The sequence below is a fragment of the Meleagris gallopavo genome, chromosome 4 (assembly GCF_000146605.3).
Source record: "Meleagris gallopavo isolate NT-WF06-2002-E0010 breed Aviagen turkey brand Nicholas breeding stock chromosome 4, Turkey_5.1, whole genome shotgun sequence".
In the NCBI taxonomy this organism is placed as follows: Eukaryota; Metazoa; Chordata; class Aves; order Galliformes; family Phasianidae; genus Meleagris; species Meleagris gallopavo.
Window position 1 is genome coordinate 39,146,951 of NC_015014.2, and position 19,782 is coordinate 39,166,732.

Sequence of the window (19,782 nt, forward strand, 5' to 3'; positions counted from 1 at the left end):
AAAAAGGAAATTCAGTTACCAGTCAGTAATACAGTTTTATTAAAGATCAAGCCATAAGAATTCCTGTTCATCCCCAATAACCTGTAATAACTGTGACATTAACTTAATTAGTATATCAAATTGATGGTTATTCAAAGAGCGTTTTATACCAAATATAAATAAACTAAACATTCCAGAATCTTTTCATAATTTTTATTAATGAAAATTTCAAAACACACATAGCAGAATCTGGAAGATAAAGAGGTTTCTAAGCACATGAGATAGATGATACTAAGTCTGCTAGACTTCAGCTATAAGATGTTTTTATCTTCCTATAAAAATCTGAAGTTTCTGTGGCTCTGATTCCACAGAAATAAAACCTCCAATTGATTTCAGGGGGAAAAAAAAAAAAAGAGAGAGATAGAACTTCCCTGAAGGGCTTGATCCAAAGTTAAATGAAGAAATACAATTCTGCTGAATTCACTAGGCTTTGGATCCTTGTCTTTTGAGTGTATAACATTAAAATGTAGTTGAAGTGCCTGGAAATAGAGGAAAAGAGATACTTAGTAAATCTACTAAATATCTGGTGTGTTCACGTCTGCTTCATTCTATTCAACTGTGAAACAATGTTTTTCTTCTTTGCTGTGTTATAGGTAATGTTCAAGATAAAATATGGTTATAAATAATCCTTTAAAACAATCACGTTTCTGCCTAACCATCAAAGCATCTTTCTATTTGCAGACATCTAGGAGCAATAACTTTCTTACTTGTAAATACTATAAACTTCCATCCTATGCAAGAAATTATCAGAATGGCTTCTAAGGACTTTTCTTAAACCTTCCATTTTTTGTCTTTATTAAACTTTCTTTTTTCTCAAGCTCCTCATAATCTACATTGTGACTTCCTATGTTTATAAAACTTCTCATGTTTATTTCAGTGCCAGTTTATATTCATTCTACTTTTAATTTTCCAGTTTTTATCTTTAAGGGAAAACAGTTTATAGAACCATGCTCTCAGATAAATAAGTTTCTCACTGACGTAGTTTTGTTTTATTTTACTCAGCTAGTCTCAGTCAGCTAAGACTCAAACCCAACTATATTAGGAGCCACAATGTTACCAGTAGCAGCAAAATTAACTTACCACCAGAGCGGGAGGGAACAATTACAGGAATATATCCCATATATATTATATTCCCCATATAGGGGAAAAGGGAACTCTGAGTCCATATCCCATGTCTGGACCAAATTCTAGTGTAGAATAGTAGAGGAGACAGCCATTTTACTACTGCTTAGCCTAGGAGTTACTTTGCGTGAAAAATGTTGTTCTGATGTAAATAACAGTACTACAGACACTAACTCTTTGTTGTGCTTTCTTTTTACATAGATACCCTGCAATCACAACTTATCAATATGGGTGTTATTCCTACATTAGTGAAATTGTTGGGTATTCATTGCCAAAATGCAGCTCTGACAGAGATGTGCCTTGTTGCTTTTGGCAATTTAGCAGAACTTGGTAAGTCCGCAACATTCATCTCAAGCTTAAATTCAGTTTTCTTAAAGTTCATTCTTAAGATTAAAAGAAGTCTTGCCACAGTGCATTCCTACTGGTACATTCAAAATTTAAAGCAAGCAATTTCTCCTACTTACCTCTAAAATCCATAGTTGTCTCTTTTTCCTTCAGTACCTCAGATTTATTTGGGTACTTAGTATACTTTCTGTTTTATGCTAACGTTCTTCAGTGCAACTAGGCACATTCTAAATCATCTAAACAGTATTTCCTGACAACTGCTATTCATAGTGAATTATTTATTAATAATATAAATAATATATCCTGGTGCAGCTCTACGAAGTTCTATCAGGATTAAATTTGCCCATGGAATTCACTGAGTGAAACTGAAACAGGCACAGTTCATAAGTCTGTTTGTACAATATTCTTTTAGGCACTGAGTTTTAACATGTGCTAGACTACATACTTGCGCATACATGCCATAACAGAGATTGTGATTTTTAACAAGTTTGTGTACTACTTCATTTAATTTGAAGATTGTGATGACACTTTGATCCAATAGATTTTTACTGGGATTCAACAAGGTGTAAATCAGCAGGTTGTTAGGGTCTGTGTTTTGTTGCTTGTGTTTTACATTGGTGTTGATCTTTTACAAACCTATTTGGTCAAATTTTAGTCCTATTTATTCATTTTTTTATTTACTCTAGAATGCAATAATATAGTAGCTGGGATTATCATCCTGCATTTCTAAGGACATCCTGTGGTTTAGAATATGAAAAAGATATCTGTGAGTTAGAATTATTGGAAGGCCTGAAATTATTCAAACTGTCCTATATTCGTAGTTTTGAAGGCCAGAGAGAATATTATGTACCCATCTAGTCTGGTCACACACATAATGCCTTTATTCATAGAAGGCAAGTTTGCAGAATAAAACAACAAAGATTCATCATTAGCACTAAAGAAGTGAATAGATCGCAGATCTTCAAGACAAGCACTAACATAATCTGTCTGTACAGTAAAAAAAAAGGTAATACAACCTTTGCTTGAAATTCTACTGTTACTAAAACACAACAAAAAACATAAAGATATTAAATATGATACTGAGAACTACATTTTCTTTCCCTCTTTGGGAACAGCCAGCACTGGCCAGCTGGACAACAAACATGGGAAAGAAGCTTAAAGCAGCTGCTTCCCTTTCTGTTCCTGCATAGTGAAAAGCTGCTTGTTCTTTAAGATTGACACGAAATTAATTTAGCTTTTAATACTTAAATCTCCCTTAAGCAATAGCTTAGCCAATCACACTGCATCTGTAATATTTTATTTTTGCCATGTAACTTCAGGGAATTTTATTGTCAGGTTGTCATCTTTCATCACTTAAAAGTGACAACTGCATTCTACAGATCCCATGAGAAGCATTATATGAAACTGTGTCAAAGTAGGGAAAAAAAAAAAATACAATTGAGAGAGTGGTGGTGCTTTTCTAATACCAGACAGGTCAAAAATCCACTTAGAATATACAGTGCAGTCATATATATTGAAAAAGCAGCAATGGGTTGTGCACAAAAGAGGCTAGGTCTGCAGTTTATACTTTTTCCCAGTCCTTGATCAATTCTACATTAAAGTAATCTCTAACCATCCACTAGAGCGTTAGCAAAGGTGCTGGAAGATTTAATTACAGATGGCCCTCAGGAGGTGGCAACTGGAGAATGCAGAACATCAATCCCACCATCTGCATCCCTTGAAAAACTGCCAGATAGGAGGAATCAGATACAGGCAATAGAATCAGATGTTTCTGTTGAATCCACAACACATAAAAAACCACAATCCGATGAATAACCTCCTTGTGGCCACCTTGCCTAGTTGTAAAGCTGTGTTATGCTATCTGCGCAGTATGAAACAGCCTTGCAACAGCCATGCACAGATTTTAAAGGAAATGTCACTGTCACAAGACTAAACTTGTAAACACTAAAACTTTTAGTATGACTCTTATCTCTCCTAGGGAAAAATACAGTATATGATCTGTTAGTCTTCCTCTTAAGCTGGGGATAATAAAATACCATCTTTATTTTTGTAATGTTACTGTTTCTATAGCTACCTTTACATTCTCCTGGGCAGAAACAGCCCCAACAGCCTTGATCATGTACATAGATCTTTTTGAACAGCCTTATTCATAATTGAAGGCAGTACATTTGCTTTAAAGCATTAGACTATTTCTTTCTTTTTTGTGACAAACACGACTCTATTGTTCTTGCCTGTGAAGTGCACTATTAGTCATCTCACTGAGTAAACCTGGTAAAAAGAGAGAAAAAAAATCATCCTAGCTTTTGATTTGGTTTGTTTACTTGATACAGAACTTTTGCTTTGCAGAGTCAAGCAAAGAGCAGTTTGCCTACACAAACATTGCTGAAGAGCTTGTGAAACTGTTCAAGAAGCAAGTAGAGCATGATAAAAAAGAGATGATCTTTGAAGTTTTGGCTCCCCTAGCAGAAAACGGTGAGCATTTGATTTTTTTTTTATCTTACAGTATTTTTAATTAAAATAAAAATAAAAATAAAATTAAAAAAAGGGAATAGATATGTTTGTATGTCTCTCTCAGGGACTAACCTTGTTTGGCAGTTCCCAGGTTTGATCTGTGGGATGACAGTTTCAGCTGAAGTGAATGTTTTAACTGTCTTGAGCACATGACAGGGGCCTCCAAATTGCTGATACTGATTCCACCTCTGATTCATTCTGTATGTTATACTTTATTTCCTTCTACCTGCAGTGGGAATATCAAAAGAAGATTTTCTTTCTTTTTTACAGAAGAGTTTACAGCATTTATCTACAGAATACTGTGAATATCAGAGATGCCCATCAGAGCTGTTATAGGACTGTTACTCTCACTTCAGCATTGTATTCTTATCCTATGAGCACGATCTATTTGCTTTACAAGTTGCGTTTTAAAATCAGTGGAGCTTCCTATTGATTGTTAGTTCTCTGAAGTAGCCAGCGGGTTTCTTTGTGAAATACAGAGAGCTCCATTTCCCCCTGAAAGCTCAAGAGAGGCTGTCACAGTTCTGTAGGCCCTGAGGAGCAACAGAATAGGCACAACCATTGGCTGAAGTGTTCATAGTCCGTTGCAGCACTAATAAATCAGTCACTACATAATTTACTGGGATCTCAGAACACCCCTCTCCCCACCCTCCCTCAACAGCTTAATTTCCTATAGAAATATTTTTGCAAGGGACATATTAATTGCAGAGCTAGGAGGACATTCTCTGCTTACTTTTCATTGGGAAATCATTTACACTGAGTTTGGTGTTTGATGAAATATATTATCATCAGCTTCAGGAGACTGAAGTTTATAGTCTGGCTTGAGCAGTGAATGACAGTGACATGTGCAGGACCACCCCTCCAGCATGTTTCTCTGAAGAGACTCACAGCAGTTTGTATAACCTTTTATCTGCCCTTAAGAGAAACCAAAACATCAATTAACCTGTGGAGCTGGTTTGGAAAGCAACTCAGGGTATGAAAGATAGGACAGTATTTGATGGCTCTATACTTCTTCATCACCTCAGCATTAGAACTTGCTGAAATGGAATAAATTCTTAGAAGACAATTGTAGACTCAGAAGATTTAAGTTTTATCCTACTCTTTTCAGTATAAATCAAGACATTTTGACTTCAATTTAAAGATGTGATCATGTCTATTTTTGGCAAGTCCTTTGTCTTTTATTGCAAGTTATATGTAAAACAGGATTCCTTTTTTCAGTTCTGAAAATGTACATTTTGCCAAAATACATTCATTCATTATATAATTACTAGAAGCAGCTCTAAGAAGTTCCAACCTTGGAGACTGACGCAGAATTACTCTTAACATTCTGTGACTTCAACATATTTCATTTCAAATTTTTTTCTGTTTTACAGTCACAGTAAACTTTGATAGGTTTACTGTTGCTGAATCTAGCCCAGCTGCTTGCACTATGAGGCAGTCAACTGAAATTTCCACTGTGAAGCCAAGGCATACTAAATGAGCATGAGACCACTGTGCTAATGCTGTTAGATGCTTTTGATTATAGATCATTGACAATCAGCCATCAGGCAAAAACATCTAGATGAACGATTAGCAGAGTAGAATGAGGAGGATTGTCTTGTTTGTTCGAGTGGTGGAGGGGTGTTACTGTTCGGGCGTTTTTGTTTTGCTTTTTCAAGGACACAGATGTAGCAAATTCTACTTCCAACTCACAGCACCCTGATATCCTATAACTAGATAGCTGCTGTTTTTTTTGTTTAAGTACCTCAGTACAGAAGTGCCTATTTAAAAATATCCCAATTGAATATTTTGCATTCTGTAAAAGAGTCCATGAGAAGGTCAGCTGCTCTGGGAGAAACAATTTCACTCAGGCACAAAACTGAGCAACAGCAGTAAATGGACAGAATCAGGCACATCCTTCAACAGAGAGATGGGACATTTTTCCTCACCCAACTGTTGCTTGTAAATTGTATGAAAGAATTACTTTCACAGCTTTGGCCTTTAAAAATATTTTAACTTGAGTTAAGCTCCTTACACCATCTCATGCAGAAAAGGTCCATATAAATGGCTATTATTTACATTTCTGCAGACCTTCGAGACTGTGCTCTCTGAAGTCAGGATCTAAAACTAATGAAATCACTTTCACATAAAGAGGTGGCACAGCATTAGGTGATTTGCCATTCTATCTTAACAGGAAGGGAATTTATGTATATAAAGAAGGAGATATCCAGCTCTAAATTCACAGGGAAAAAAAAAAAAAAAGTGTTAAATATTGTGTTCTAGAGACAGAAAAATTATTGCTTCCAAATCCTATATTGCTACCTGAACAACCCATTCATCACCTTCTCTGTTGAGCCTCATTTCTAGTAACTAAGGAATGAGCTTGCTTCAGCAGTTTCCAGCTTTTCTTTGATCACAACAAATTTCTCTCCCAACTCTGTACTCCTGAAGCCTTTGGAAAAGTGACCGAAATCTTGGCTCATCTGAAAGAAATGGGTCATTACTTGCTCTGAAGTGTCATTTTTAGAAAATCTGTATTTTATACTTGCATGGCTCACTGAAGTCAGTGGCTCTTCTGTACACAAAACAGAAGATGCGCTCCTAGGTTTGTTCTGCAACTCAGTCCAAATTCTCTGGAGAGCCCAAGCACAGCATGGCCTGTATGAGTGTGCTGTGAGGACCAAGATGCCAGATAATTTCTGCAAAGAAATATGCTCATTTTTGAGAAGAGCAGCTCCACACTGCTTCACAGTGCATAATGTGGTCTAAGGGCAGTCCAGAGCTGCACACCTGCTAGTTGAATTATGATGGCAGTTGACCCTAAGAATGCACAATAAAAAAAAAAGCATGGTATTAGCTACACAAGTTGTTAGTGAAACACTTGACATTGCTACTACTTTTGGCTGTCCTGCATGTAGGTACAATGGGTGTATTTTAAATTATAATGTTGACTCCTCCTATCCATGCTATTTCACAGATGTCATTAAACTGCAGCTAGTTGAAGCAGGCTTGGTGGAGTGCTTACTTGAGATTGTCCAGAAGACTGTCGACAGTGACAAAGAGGATGATGTTGCAGAGCTTAAAACAGCTTCTGATCTTATGGTTTTGTTACTGCTTGGAGGTAAGTACAGTGTGTCACTTCTGCAAAGACACGTCTGCCATTTGGCTTGCTGCTGAATGTTACTACTTATTAAACAATTTTCAAATAACCTAAAGGACCTGGCATTTAACATTTAGTAGGTTACATTAGATTTCATCTGTCATCAAATTCAGAACTGGACTGATTGCAGCAAAGGTGGTAGAGCTTGACAAATATAAAGAAAATTTTCCCTAACATTTCTTTGGTTTGCTGACTATCTTCTTTTTATCCCAGACGAATCCATGCAAAAGTTATTTGAAGGAGGAAAAGGCAGTGTTTTCCAGAGAGTACTTTCATGGATTCCTTCAAATAGCCATCAGCTACAACTTGCAGGAGCATTGGCTATTGCAAATTTTGCCAGAAATGGTAAGAATACTCCATAGTATCTTATTCGTGTTTAACTGTGCCCTTCTATCATGCTTCATCTGTAAAGATAAAAAGAAAAGGTGTACACTCTAGTAAAGCTGGTAGCAAACTGTATAGCAACATCAGTAATTTCATATTTCACTAGCCTGAAAAGCATTACATCTATTTAAAAAAAATAAAAATTAAAAAAATGTTTCGCATTTGTAATAGATGTGTAGGGAATTTCTGCCTTCTGCGGTGCTTCTTCTATCACTGTTCTAGATTTATCATGAGCACCACAAATACCATTGACAGTGGTAGTCAAACACTCCAACAATAATATCTAGAAAGGAGCAGGGAACTGAAACTTCTGTTCTTAAAAAGCATTCAAAATCTTTCATTCACAAGTGACTTGTCTCATCTTGCACAGATGGAAACTGTATCCATATGGTGGATAATGGCATAGTTCAAAAGCTGATGGATCTGCTAGACAGACATGTGGAGGATGGAAATGTAACTGTGCAACATGCAGCTTTGAGCGCGCTCAGAAACCTGGCTATTCCTGGTAAGCCTCCCTTTGCACTGCTACCTATCCAAGGAGAAATTCTGCTCTCTTGCCTTTATAGCTTTTTCACAGTGATAGCAACTAGCATTTTTAAGTACGTTACAGATCTATCAGCCATCCTTTGACACTTTGAATCCACAGTCTCATCCCCCACCAAGGAAAGAGCAGGGAGCCAAGTCCTCTGGAAGGCAGAGTGCTGCTTTTTGTTTGTTTGTTTTTATTTCATTTGAGTTCTCTTTCACAGCCCAAGGTCCCCACCAGACAACAGTGAGGAATATATTGAAACACTGCATCCCCCTCTAACTTCCTAAAGCTTTGACTATTCAGAAGGTAGAGCTGGAGGTGAGCTGTTAGAATAGCCGGTCTGTTCTGATTAGTTACTGTTTGGAGGCAATGGATTGAATGCTAATTTTGTCATTTTTAATAACTTTATTTGTGACTTTTGATTATGCAAACATAAGAGGCAGAGTATATGCACATAAAACCCAAACAAACCTACGATACTTGTGTATGCTTTCTAATACAAAGCCACAAAATAATTCTTTCATCCATTTAACCTTATTTTACTATTTTCAGTTTTGACAAACAGTAACTTTCTAAAAATGATTGTGCATACATATTAAACCCATGCAGCTTTTGTGCTACACCATTTGCTTACCTTGCTTAGGTAATTCTGTTAGCTTGCATCAGTTCAAAAGCTTCCCTGTAACCTGTGCTCAGGAACGTCAGCCAGAGACCTACACAGGACTTAATGAATGTCAATATAGAAAAATGAGTAAGGAGTAAATGGCCCCAGCGATGAACTGCTTGTTAAATGCTACTCTGAAAAGAAATTAAACTTTTTTTTTTTTTACTATGATATTGGATCAAGTTTGCACCTTACGTAGATTTCAGGGAGCTCCATGGAAGCAGAGAACTTAGACTAGTGGAAAGGATGAAGGAGAGCTTGGGCAGGCCGCAGTGTTGCTTGTATTGAATATTACAAGTGGGAAGAGGTCACTCTGCTAATTAGATGCTTTAGTTCCCTTCCCTATACGAAAGAGTAAAGCGTTGTTGGGACTCAGAGAAGTTTCCCCATATTTTGGGGTGTAGGTAAGTCCTGGCCTTGGCTTCTGCTTGGTTCATTTTGTGGAGGACTCCTTTCCTAAGCTGTGGTAGGGAAGTCTGGTTTCCATGTTTACAGTGAACACTGGAGGTTACAAGTGCATGCTGGGATAAGGCACTTCATTTCGCACGTGTGTCTCAGCAACCACAACATTTTCGTACAACACAGCATTGTCAGCACACACTCGTGTTCCTGAAGTCTGTGTTCACAAGCTATTTTTCAAACTGTCTGAAAAACTGCACCAAGACTGTCTTGGAAATAAACTGCATCTTCCAAAAATGTTCTCGAGATCATTCCTGTTCTTTATTCATGCAGTTGTAAATAAGGCTAAGATGCTATCAGCTGGCGTTGCAGAAGCAGTATTGAAATTTCTCAGATCGGAGATGCCCCCTGTTCAGTTCAAGCTGCTGGGAACATTACGAATGTTAATAGATGCACAAGGTAAAAATAAACTATTCTCTATGTTAAGTGATTCACTTTGGTTCAGACTGTGATATACTGCTAAAACTCTCACACAAGAGAAGCAGAGGGTTTTTGTTTGTTTGTTTGTTTTAATTTTATTCCTCAAGTTTTGGAATAAATACATCTACAAAGGCAGAGAAAAATGTGGGTTGATTTTTTTTTCCACCCAGAACTCCCAAACTGACTATCAGGGACCCTCAGAATAGATGTCAAATGCTTATTTACTTTCGTATTTCAAACTGCTCCTACACTGTCACAATGTGAGAATGCACTGAGGTGTGGGAGTTGTAAGCTACCACTCCAGTTTTGCTGTTCACTTGCTGCATTTTCTAGCTGTACTGAGCTTCTTGGAACATACTAATGCACTTGCTAAATGATAAGTTGCAATTTCAAAATGACCAACTACCTTTCAGTTCTGCAGCTTATTCTGTACCTAGAATGTGTATTTTTGAAATTAATGTCTCTTAAGTTATTAATGAGATAAATCACCAAACTGTTTTCAACCTTGTGCAGCAAATTTCTGGCGGAAAAAAGGAAATAAAAAGCAACCTCAGAACATTGTAGTTTACCACAGCTATTAGCTATTCTATTTCTATGAATAGAAATTCATTGAAGAATCTTATGCAACCTATCACCTACAAGATTTAACTGATGACAGTGGTCCTTTAAACTTTTTAACTAGTTCAGTTGGGATTGTGGCATTACCTGTATTTTCTCTGCTGTTAGTCAATGCATAAAGTTCAAACTGGGCTGAGTTAACTGAGTTTTACTCAGGAACTGGGTATGAGTGTTTCTGATATTTGTCTCCATTTTGACTGGCTTTAATTGCTTCCATACAACCTAGATTTTTCACACAGTACAAGCTGGCAGATTTCTACTTAAACTCCTTCTAATAAGTAACTTTCAGCTTATTTTTCTAGCGCTTGCTTAAAAAATGACAACTTCTCTGTTGTGTTTTGGCTCTGGCAATATGTAGCAGAAGCAGCTGAACAACTGGGAAAAAATGCAAAACTGGTGGAACGGTTGGTGGAGTGGTGTGAAGCAAAGGATCACGCAGGTGTGATGGGAGAATCAAACAGACTACTTTCTGCACTTATACGACACAGCAAATCTAGAGTAAGTTAGTGGTGAAAAAGCTCAGCTTGTAAGAACAAAGAGTTACCTCTGCACTTCATGCTGGTGGCAGCCAAAGCCTCTGGTATCTAAGTCTTGATGAGAGTTAGGTTGGTTGATTTCCTATTTCATATCCTCTCAGCCTCCAGGGCCTGCCAGTTCGACTGAAGCACCAGGTTTAAACACTCACTGGAACTATGTAGGTTAAAAAATACAGAAGCCAGTCAAAGAACACTGATAGAGTGCATACAGCTAAGTCTCAATCTGTTAGAATGTGCTCTATATCCAGCAGAAATTCAGCATGCCATATTTTCTACTTAATGATAACTTATGAAGAGTCATTGCATTCAGTTATGATGATGTTGCTATATAGATATGTATCAAATTACTGAGATCCAGAAATAGGCTGTCCCTCTGCTCTTTTCATGTGGTATTTCAGAGTTTTAAGATTTTAATGGACCATTAGAAATGATCCTCTTCTCTGAATTCTATCAGAAGCTTGCCTGTATGTGGTACAAGGTATGACATTAAGAGAAACTGTGACCAGTGAGTTTTGTCTCACCCATTTCATGTGTATCAATTTATACATAAACAGTCTAAGTTATAAGATCCAAGCACATCCAAGTTCTCAGTCCTTGCTCAGGGTGAACATTAGATGAAAAAGAGCCTTAGAAGGAACACATGCACCTCCCCTAGAACCAATGTACTCCAGGCTCTGACTTCATTGGCTGAGTTCACTGATACGAACCCAGGCTGCATCGTGACTGAGCTTAAAAGTAAGTAGTGTGATGTGGAGAACTCAGATCAACAGTGATTTCTTCATTTGTCCATTGTGTTTGCTAAGTGAAAAACAATCTGGAATGTCTCTACAAAAACAAATCAATAGGACTTACAGAGACCTACACCTTCACTGATTTCTAGATTACTGTCTCTTTCTAATGCTCATTCTCCATTTTATGTCCAGTTTTTGATTTTCAGTTTCAATTTATATCCAGTTTTTCCACTCCAAGTTCTATTCCTTCCCCTTGTACCACCTACAAGATGCCATGTGTAAATGGTGTAAGAAGGCACAGATGCAAGTTATTAACTCTCTACAAGAAAACAGAATTTAATCCTAAATGCAGAGACACTATTAATGGCTTGAAATAGATATTAAGACGGCATTTAACGGAATTATCACAGTTGAATTTCTTTGTGGTTTAGGTACTTAAAGGAGAAACTTCTTTGGTAGAAGAAAACAGCTGAGAAGGTGTTTTTTTTTTAAATGCATTTACTGCCCTCTAGGTTTGGATTGTGGACATAACTGGTTCCATAGCGCACATTAGATTTGAAATCATTTTTTATTTAATAGTACTTGGGCTAATATTGAGAAAGGCAGCAGTGGTTTAGGAACTTCTATTCTAACTCCCTTTGCTAAGTTGCACCAGTACCCAAACCTGACTTATCTGACTTATCACCTCTTAACTGCTTGGCACTGCCATTTTGAAGGCAATGTTCAACTACAGTCATTAAAATTTTGATGTCAAGACAGATAGCCAAAATTCCCCACAAAGTCAAACAGAAATTAGCAGCTCCCAGAGTACTCCAAGAAGTCTCAAAGCCGCTTTGGAGTTCCACCAGAAAAATCACAAGTGAGAAAAACTATCCTTGCATGTAGGAAAAAATATAAGCTACTTACATACTTGCAGACATGACACAATTTAAAAATGTTTTTTCTGAATGACAAATTCTTGAGTCATTAGGCTGTGACTTATGCCACAAGGATCTTCAAGTATCTGTAGTGTGGTTATCTATAAGTATTTCAGTTTTCAAGGTTGTGATCATATTGTGTCTTTTTCCTTGCACAAAGAATGTCACCGCACAGTCTGTGCAAGCACTGAAACAAATTATTCTAAACGCACGTGTCAGTTAATGAGCTGGGCTTGTGGTTGGAATTGGAAAGGGACATGTGCTTTAAAAGGAAATTCAACGGGCTTATAAATTTAAATTGGATTCTTATTTCAAGAAACAACTACTGCTTCAAATCTTTGCACCCACAGAACAAATAAAAAATAAAAAGGCAAACCACATTTCTTTTCATAGTTGCCCCTTGGCATGCAAAGTTACCCGACTTCCAGGCAAACAATTTTCAAGTATTTTTTGCGCATATAATGATGAAAATTTGCTAAACGTGCAAACTAGCTTTTTAATGATAGCATACAGGTAATCAAAATGCATACACCAGAGATTTTTATTCACCCTTCATTACATACATAATGCAGATCAAATTTTGAACTTGGAAAGAGAATCTTGCTTGCATATATTTAAACTGTTTAAAGTCACTTAACCCACTCAGCATTTTTATTTCCTAGATCTTAGTCAACAGTCCATTTTAATTGCTGGCTTTAGAACAAAAACTGACTCATCACTGTCTCATAACTGTCCTTTCCTAACCTGCTTCATATTTGAAGCATAAATCTACAATATTTCAAGAGAACGTTATTCATATTCCTACCTAATTCTAAATTCTAGTGTACAATTTCTATTAAGTAGCAAATATATTTGTGATCTCACCTCTCTGAACTTCTGGAAGAAACTAAAAATCCATGAAGAGATGAAGACATCTGGATGCCAATGTTATTAAACTGTATTCTTGTGTTTTCTTATCTCAATTACAGTTTTTTTGGGGTGGGTTTGATAAGCTGCCCTGAACATGACAACATAAAAGGAAAAATTAATAATCTTTGAACACCAGCTAAGTTCAAACACAGCAAAGGGTACTCACTGTTAGGCAACTGACCATCTGCCATAAGAACTGAAGTTATAGATGGTAACTTGGAAAAGAGCAGTATGTCTCTTAAATGTGGTTAACTGGCTTTGTTTAATAAGTTCTATATGATAATTGCAGAGTTAACGGCAGATTCTTTGTAGGTTCACATACACATACATTTACATGTAACGTGATTAAATATGCATATAAGCAATGAGTATCCTTACCACAATAACTTTGTTTAAATGCAATGTGTAGTTTTTAAAATGTTTAAACTTTGTATGTAATGCAGAATTTTTTCATTACTATGCCATTTATTTTAGGATGTAATTAGGACGATTGTACAGAGCGGTGGCATCAAGCATTTAGTAACCATGGCAACCAGCGAACATGTAATAATGCAAAACGAAGCTCTCGTTGCACTGGCACTAATAGCAGCTTTAGAGTTAGGTGAGTATCCCATTAGCTAACTCTGCCTGTGTTCTTTTGAGCCTGTGCTCAAAAGAAACCCTACAGGGAGAGTCCTCTGAGTATATTTTACAATGTAGAACAGGCTGCTGCTTCCACCTCCTTTTTCGTTGCATAGAAATACATGGCAATTCATGCAAAGAAATAGGCAAGAAATAAGTTTATGCAGAAAATTGAAGTTTGCTGGTTATACTATATCTACTTCTCTATTCTGATAGGTGATCACAGACTCTAGAACAACTTCCATGAGATTTCAGATAAAATCTAATAGTTAATAAAATTGTAATTTAGAGTGGAAACTGTGTGACCGAGGCCTGTGTACACTGAAATGATCAATCCCCTCTTGAAAGGGCTTATCAAAGTAAAGCTTTCACTTACCTAATCAGTGGAAGCTAAAGAATACATATAGAGGTAGATGAGGCCCCAAAATATGTCTATTGCTATTATTAAATTCCACAGAAATAGGTGCTAAAATTGCCATATGAAGGCAGAGATGATTACATGCCTCAGCTTCACAGAATGGCATAGGTTGGAAGGTACCTTAAAGATAACCACTTCCACCCCCTCCTGCCATGGGCAGGGCTGCCAATCACTTGATCAGGCTGCCCAGGATCCCATCCAACTTGGCTCTGAGCATCTCCAGGGATGTGGAATCCATAACTTCTCTGGGCAACCTGTCCCAGTGCCTCACCACTCTCTGAGTAAAGAATTGCCTCCTAATAAGTAACTTAAATCTCCCCTAACTCAGATTACCAAACAAAGAAGGGTAAATGCCCAGTGAGGACTTTGTCCTGTTTGTTTGCTTATTAATATCATGAACTAAACAAGTATTACATACTTTTGTTCTTGATTTCATCTCTTGTCATTGTGTACCCACAGAATGCTACATTCAACTTCCAAATCACTGCCAATAATGCATGAGGTTTTTTTTTCTTTTTGACTGAAAGGAAATGATATTCACATGAGTCTTCTAATGCAGACACCTAAAGGTTTCAAGCCTGAATTCAGTATGTTTCCTAGAAAACTACAAAGGAAAAAATCATACTCTGATCTTGCAAAACCTTTCACAGTCTTAATAGACCTTGAGTTTTCCTACCATGGAGTCAAGAATTTCACTGTCTATATTAAACTCAGACAAACTTTCTAAAGGGAAATTCAGGCAGTAGAAGTCTTCCATGCTTAAATGTTGCAAGTGTTGGCTTAAGTAACAAGAAAGCCAGGCAGATTTTCCATTAACTTACTGCACATTTAAGATTGAATTTTATCACTGCACATAGTGATTGTCTTTTCAAGCAGTTAGGTTATTTTGCATTTTACAGCAAGAGCTGTGATTCCTATCACCATGCTATCTAACATGTTCTACCACAGCACCAGTTTCACTACAGTGAGAGATCCATGCTTCCATAGAAGGATAAAATACAAAAGTATCAAACGAAGCACCAATTCCAGTTTCACAAGCTTTCACTTGTATTTCAGTCACTGCTGAAAAGGATCTCGAAAATGCTCAGCTTGTTCAGATTCTATACAGACTGCTATCAGATGACAGGAGTGCTCCAGAAATAAAATACAACTCCATGGTGCTGGTCTGTGCCCTTATAGGATCTGGTGAGTACTTGAGAAGGACTGCTTTCCTAAAATATTTATATAATTCATCTTTTTGTAGACTAAACATAGGGCACGTGCAAATACACTGAGACTGGTTCCCTGTTCACTATGAATTTGCACAGTGTGGCTCAATTTACTGTGACACTTTATTTATACGGTCAAGAAAAAGAAGCTGTTAACTCTATTTTGGATATTAACTACAGAAATCAGATTCTGGCTTCTGCAGGATGCAGGTAGCTCCCAGAAGTTTGAGCTATCTGGAAATTTGACAGGAAAAAAATGAAAGACATTTTAAACTGTACAGTATTGGGCTCTCTGTGCAAGCATGCAGATAAGTTAATTTTCACCTTTAGCTGTATGTTCCCTGTAACTGACATATAATGGCTGCTTTGTTGTTTAACTTACTCAAGTAAAATTAGGTGGAAGAGAAATTTGCAAGGTACCTCTTGACTTTAAATTCCTACAAGAATTGCAGGAAGTTAAAAAAAAGACAAGGAATACCTGCAGGGACACATACAAACGAGAACTTAGTACAACATGTAGATGTAGTCCTGCACTAGGAGGGATCCTCACTCACCTTGCTAGGAAGGGTTCTTCCCTTGGCAGCCCGAGCATGCTCCAGGCACAACTGTTTGTGGTTGTTTTGGATGATGAACAGGAGGTGCTCCAACACATGTGATTGCCGGACATGGTGATACGGGGAATGGAGCAGGATATCACAAGGAAATTTGATCTTCAACTAAGGATTCAAGAAGTGGCTATGTTTCTTTTACTCACTGTGATGTTCTTGTGTGCACTGACAACAAAAATAATCACCCTCAGAAATTCTGCCTGACACTTGCATTTTCACTTCTCCGAGTCCTGTCACCTGCAAGATTGACCGACAGCGTTATTTAAAGTCAAATAACTGTCTTCCTATTCCACCAGAATAAGGGAGCAGTCTTCCCTTATTTTTCCAGGGTTATCCAAGTGGCAGAGATTGGTCTGCCACCACACTGTAAGCTTTCCCTAGACGTTAGGCATCTTGGCATTCTCCCAGAGAGCAGACAGCACATTACTGCAATGCACAGCTGTGAAGAAGTCAGAGCTGCCACAATGTTCAGCCCTGCTTCCTCATGAATAGACCCGTGTAAAAATAGCCAGTATAAGAGCAACAACTGAACAACTCTGGTATTAAGTTTTATTTACCAATTGATTTTAATCAGAGAAGTGAAATCACAAAGAGTGAAGTCCACTCTTGCATGTGAAAATATGAAACATGTCTCTTCCAGCTCTGTTGCCTCTAACATTTTCCCCAGTCTCCATATTTTTCATTTACAAATTCCCATGTTTTATTGTAAACAGACCTGTGCAGCCATAGTTATGTAAAAGTTAGAAAGTGATTGTACTGTTTCAATTATTAGTAAGTTTAATTCTCCAGTGCCCACTCTTGTTACTGTCCTTAGTTATAGGAAAGTACTTGATATTGCCAACAGCTGTGTTAGCAGAAAATACACATGCATAAATACATGATTTTTACCACCTGAAGTTGCTGTTGCAACTGAGTGAATGGGGAAGAAGAGGGAAGAATGAGGGCAGTGGACAATGGAAGCATGTAACCTAAGGAATAAGCAAAAGCAGAGTATTCCTAGCTAGCGCAGTGACTTGTGTGCAGGAGTCACAGAAATGTGCAGAGCACAACTGATTAGTTCCTAAAAGGCAGTTCAGTAACACTGCTTAAGCTTGATGATATCTTAGAAAGGGGAATGAAAGTGCCTACACAGCCTAAGTACCCAACAGCTTCACTGACACTGCTCAATATATGCTGGTTCCCACGTACACAGCAGCGTGAGAATTCCCAACACACAAGACAGGGATAATTACAAGAAGAAAAAAAAAGTGAAAACATGAACAAGAAAGTAGGAAGGGAAAGAAATGTCCAAGTGTGCTGTAAGGAAAAGCTGTAAATATGCATAGCATATATAGCATAGCTAATCTGAAACAGCTGGTTGGGATTCCTTCTGAGAAATTAAGTCCCTAGCAGCACCTGGGAAGCAAAAAAATACATGTAGGTGTTTGTTGCTGAGTGAGTTCACTAGAATGGACTAAACTGGATGTGAAACAAAACCAGCTGCTTTGGTTCTTAACTGTGGGGAGTCTATAGAGCATAGAGCTTTGAGTAAGATCCCTACTTTAAAAAAAAAATAAATGAATTGCATCAGTTTTGAGTATTGTTCCCAACCTTTCCTTTTTGACATCAAGAATGCTATCCAGGATGAGAACCATGAAACAGTCTCAAAGTTTCAAGTCAAACATAAATACTGTATACATACGCACAACATTACCTGATGCGTTGTACTTGTGACAAGTTCAGAGCTGAACTGTAAATGGGCAGCTACCAGCGACCAGGTGGTGACATATCCTCTTCACACTCTCACACGACCAACCAGAGATGATTTGAAACAAATGAGCTATGCAGTGAACCCTTCAGGCAAACTTGTTCACTCCATCAAAATAGTTTAAGGAATCAAACAAAAACATTCAATTAAAAAACTTCTTAAGCATCTTTTTTGAAAGGCATTCCAGGTGGATTTTTATAACTGCTTTGCAGAAAATTCATCCTTTATCTCTAGCTAAAATGTGTGCGGTCTAGGGCAAGCCCAAGACCCCAGAGACTTCCTCTATTCTTAAAAGCAATTCAGAACAGTAAATAAAAAGATGACACCTATGGGCTTGTGTATACAATGGGTACACGATAGTGCTGACACTTTCCTAAGTGCCTCATACCATGCTTTCTTGTCCTCTTGCCCATCTCATACAAAGCACTGTTTCTTCTACTGTTTCTTTTACAGAATCTCTCCAAAAGGAAGTGCAGAATATGGCGTTCCTAGAAGTCGTATCAAAACTCCGCAGCCATGAGAACAAAACTGTTGCCCAGCAGGCCTCGCTAACAGAGCAGAGACTTGCTGTAGAAAGCTGAGGAAGGTCTTGTTTTCATTGCATCCATCACAGATTCCACCTTCATCCTTTGTCCTGCTGTCGCTCCTGCTATGTTTTCCACTGTATCACTTGTGCATGCGTGTAATGTCCCCACACAAATTGATGAACTGCTGTAGGTACCCATCCAAAAAGATTTCTAAAAATTCATAGGTGGTGTTAACATGAACTTGTCTCTACCCGTAACTGTTCTACTTGTATTCTTGTTGCTTGGGCCACATAGTAGAATGTGCATGTTGTAGTCCTATGATGATGTAAAAGTGGTACTACACAATGACTCTTTCCTCACGCCCCCCTAACTGCATAACAATGTACTACTAAATTAGGGACAGTACAAGATGCAGCAAGTCCAGGCTAGTGCACTGACTGTAGATTAAGAAGTAAATCTAGCTCCATTTTTGGTGCTCTGAAGAGGCAGGTTTGAATGCAATGTACTGCTGCTCATTCACTGGTCTTGCCTATTAATGTCAAACTCATGGTACCTAGAGGTAAACAAATAAAAAATTCAGTGCTTTCACTTATCCTGTGGTTTGTCCTTTTTCGTACTCGCTCACACACAGAAGCTGTGACTGTACCAGCATGTACTGGTGAAGAGCCCTTGTTCCTGGCTCTGACCCCAGTACAATCACTGACTGCCTTTCAGCTGCAAGAATACAAAGGAAACAATACCAGCCTCTTTCACTGTGTATGCTCACGCAGAGGCACTGCAGTGGTTTAACAATTGTGGGTTTCAATGGCAGAAGCTATGCAATATTTAGTCCATAAAGCCATGTAGGTACAAGTGCTGTTGGGCTTGCTTGGGTTGGGTGGGTTTTTGTTACTATGTTTTGGTGGGTTTTTTTTTAGATGGATTTTAAAAAGCTTATCTCGCAGCAGCTTATCAAGAGAACCCATCAAGTGAGAAATGCATGCAACTCCTCAGCTAAGGAGTGCTCCCAGTACTATCCAAAGTCTCAAGCTCCTTGCTTATCAACACAAGTCAAACCTAGAGCCCAAGCACCTATGTGACTCCACACCATATGGTTGCAAAAGACAGCTTTTGACCATCCCAAATTCACTGCCAGGCTGTCTGAAATCACTGGGCATCCCACACCGTGATGGGAAGATGCCACTCATGCCAGGAAATGAGTTATGCACGGAAGCTGCATATGAAAAGAGAATGGACACTTTCTTCAGTTTTTTTCAGATTTGAGACTGTGCCAAAACCCAACAGATGCTACAGGAGTATTCATACAAAAATTCACATCCATTTAATCCAG

General features: G+C 37.9%; 1 protein-coding gene and 1 long non-coding RNA gene across 7 annotated transcripts in view; one reads left to right on the top strand and one right to left on the bottom strand.

Annotated features, from left to right (window-relative positions):
* RAP1GDS1 (Rap1 GTPase-GDP dissociation stimulator 1) overlaps positions 1-19,044 on the top strand; it is a 57,792-nt gene extending 38,748 nt beyond the window's left edge. For all 6 annotated transcript variants that reach the window (XM_019614798.2, XM_019614793.2, XM_019614795.2 and 3 more), the window contains 10 exons: positions 1,363-1,491; positions 3,853-3,978; positions 6,974-7,117; positions 7,370-7,501; positions 7,911-8,045; positions 9,466-9,591; positions 10,589-10,728; positions 13,798-13,924; positions 15,419-15,547; positions 18,379-19,044. In XM_019614798.2, the coding sequence (XP_019470343.1) occupies positions 1,363-1,491; positions 3,853-3,978; positions 6,974-7,117; positions 7,370-7,501; positions 7,911-8,045; positions 9,466-9,591; positions 10,589-10,728; positions 13,798-13,924; positions 15,419-15,547; positions 18,379-18,506 (1,316 nt within the window). In that variant the 3' untranslated portion in view covers positions 18,507-19,044. The remainder of the gene's footprint in view (positions 1-1,362; positions 1,492-3,852; positions 3,979-6,973; positions 7,118-7,369; positions 7,502-7,910; positions 8,046-9,465; positions 9,592-10,588; positions 10,729-13,797; positions 13,925-15,418; positions 15,548-18,378) is intronic.
* Positions 4,170-13,522, bottom strand: LOC109367320. The gene is made up of 4 exons (XR_004159626.1): positions 13,279-13,522; positions 10,775-10,920; positions 8,704-8,792; positions 4,170-4,243 (listed from the first exon to the last, which is right to left on the bottom strand). It is a non-coding gene; the product is annotated as an uncharacterized LOC109367320 (long non-coding RNA).
* Positions 19,045-19,782: the final 738 nt, after the last annotated feature.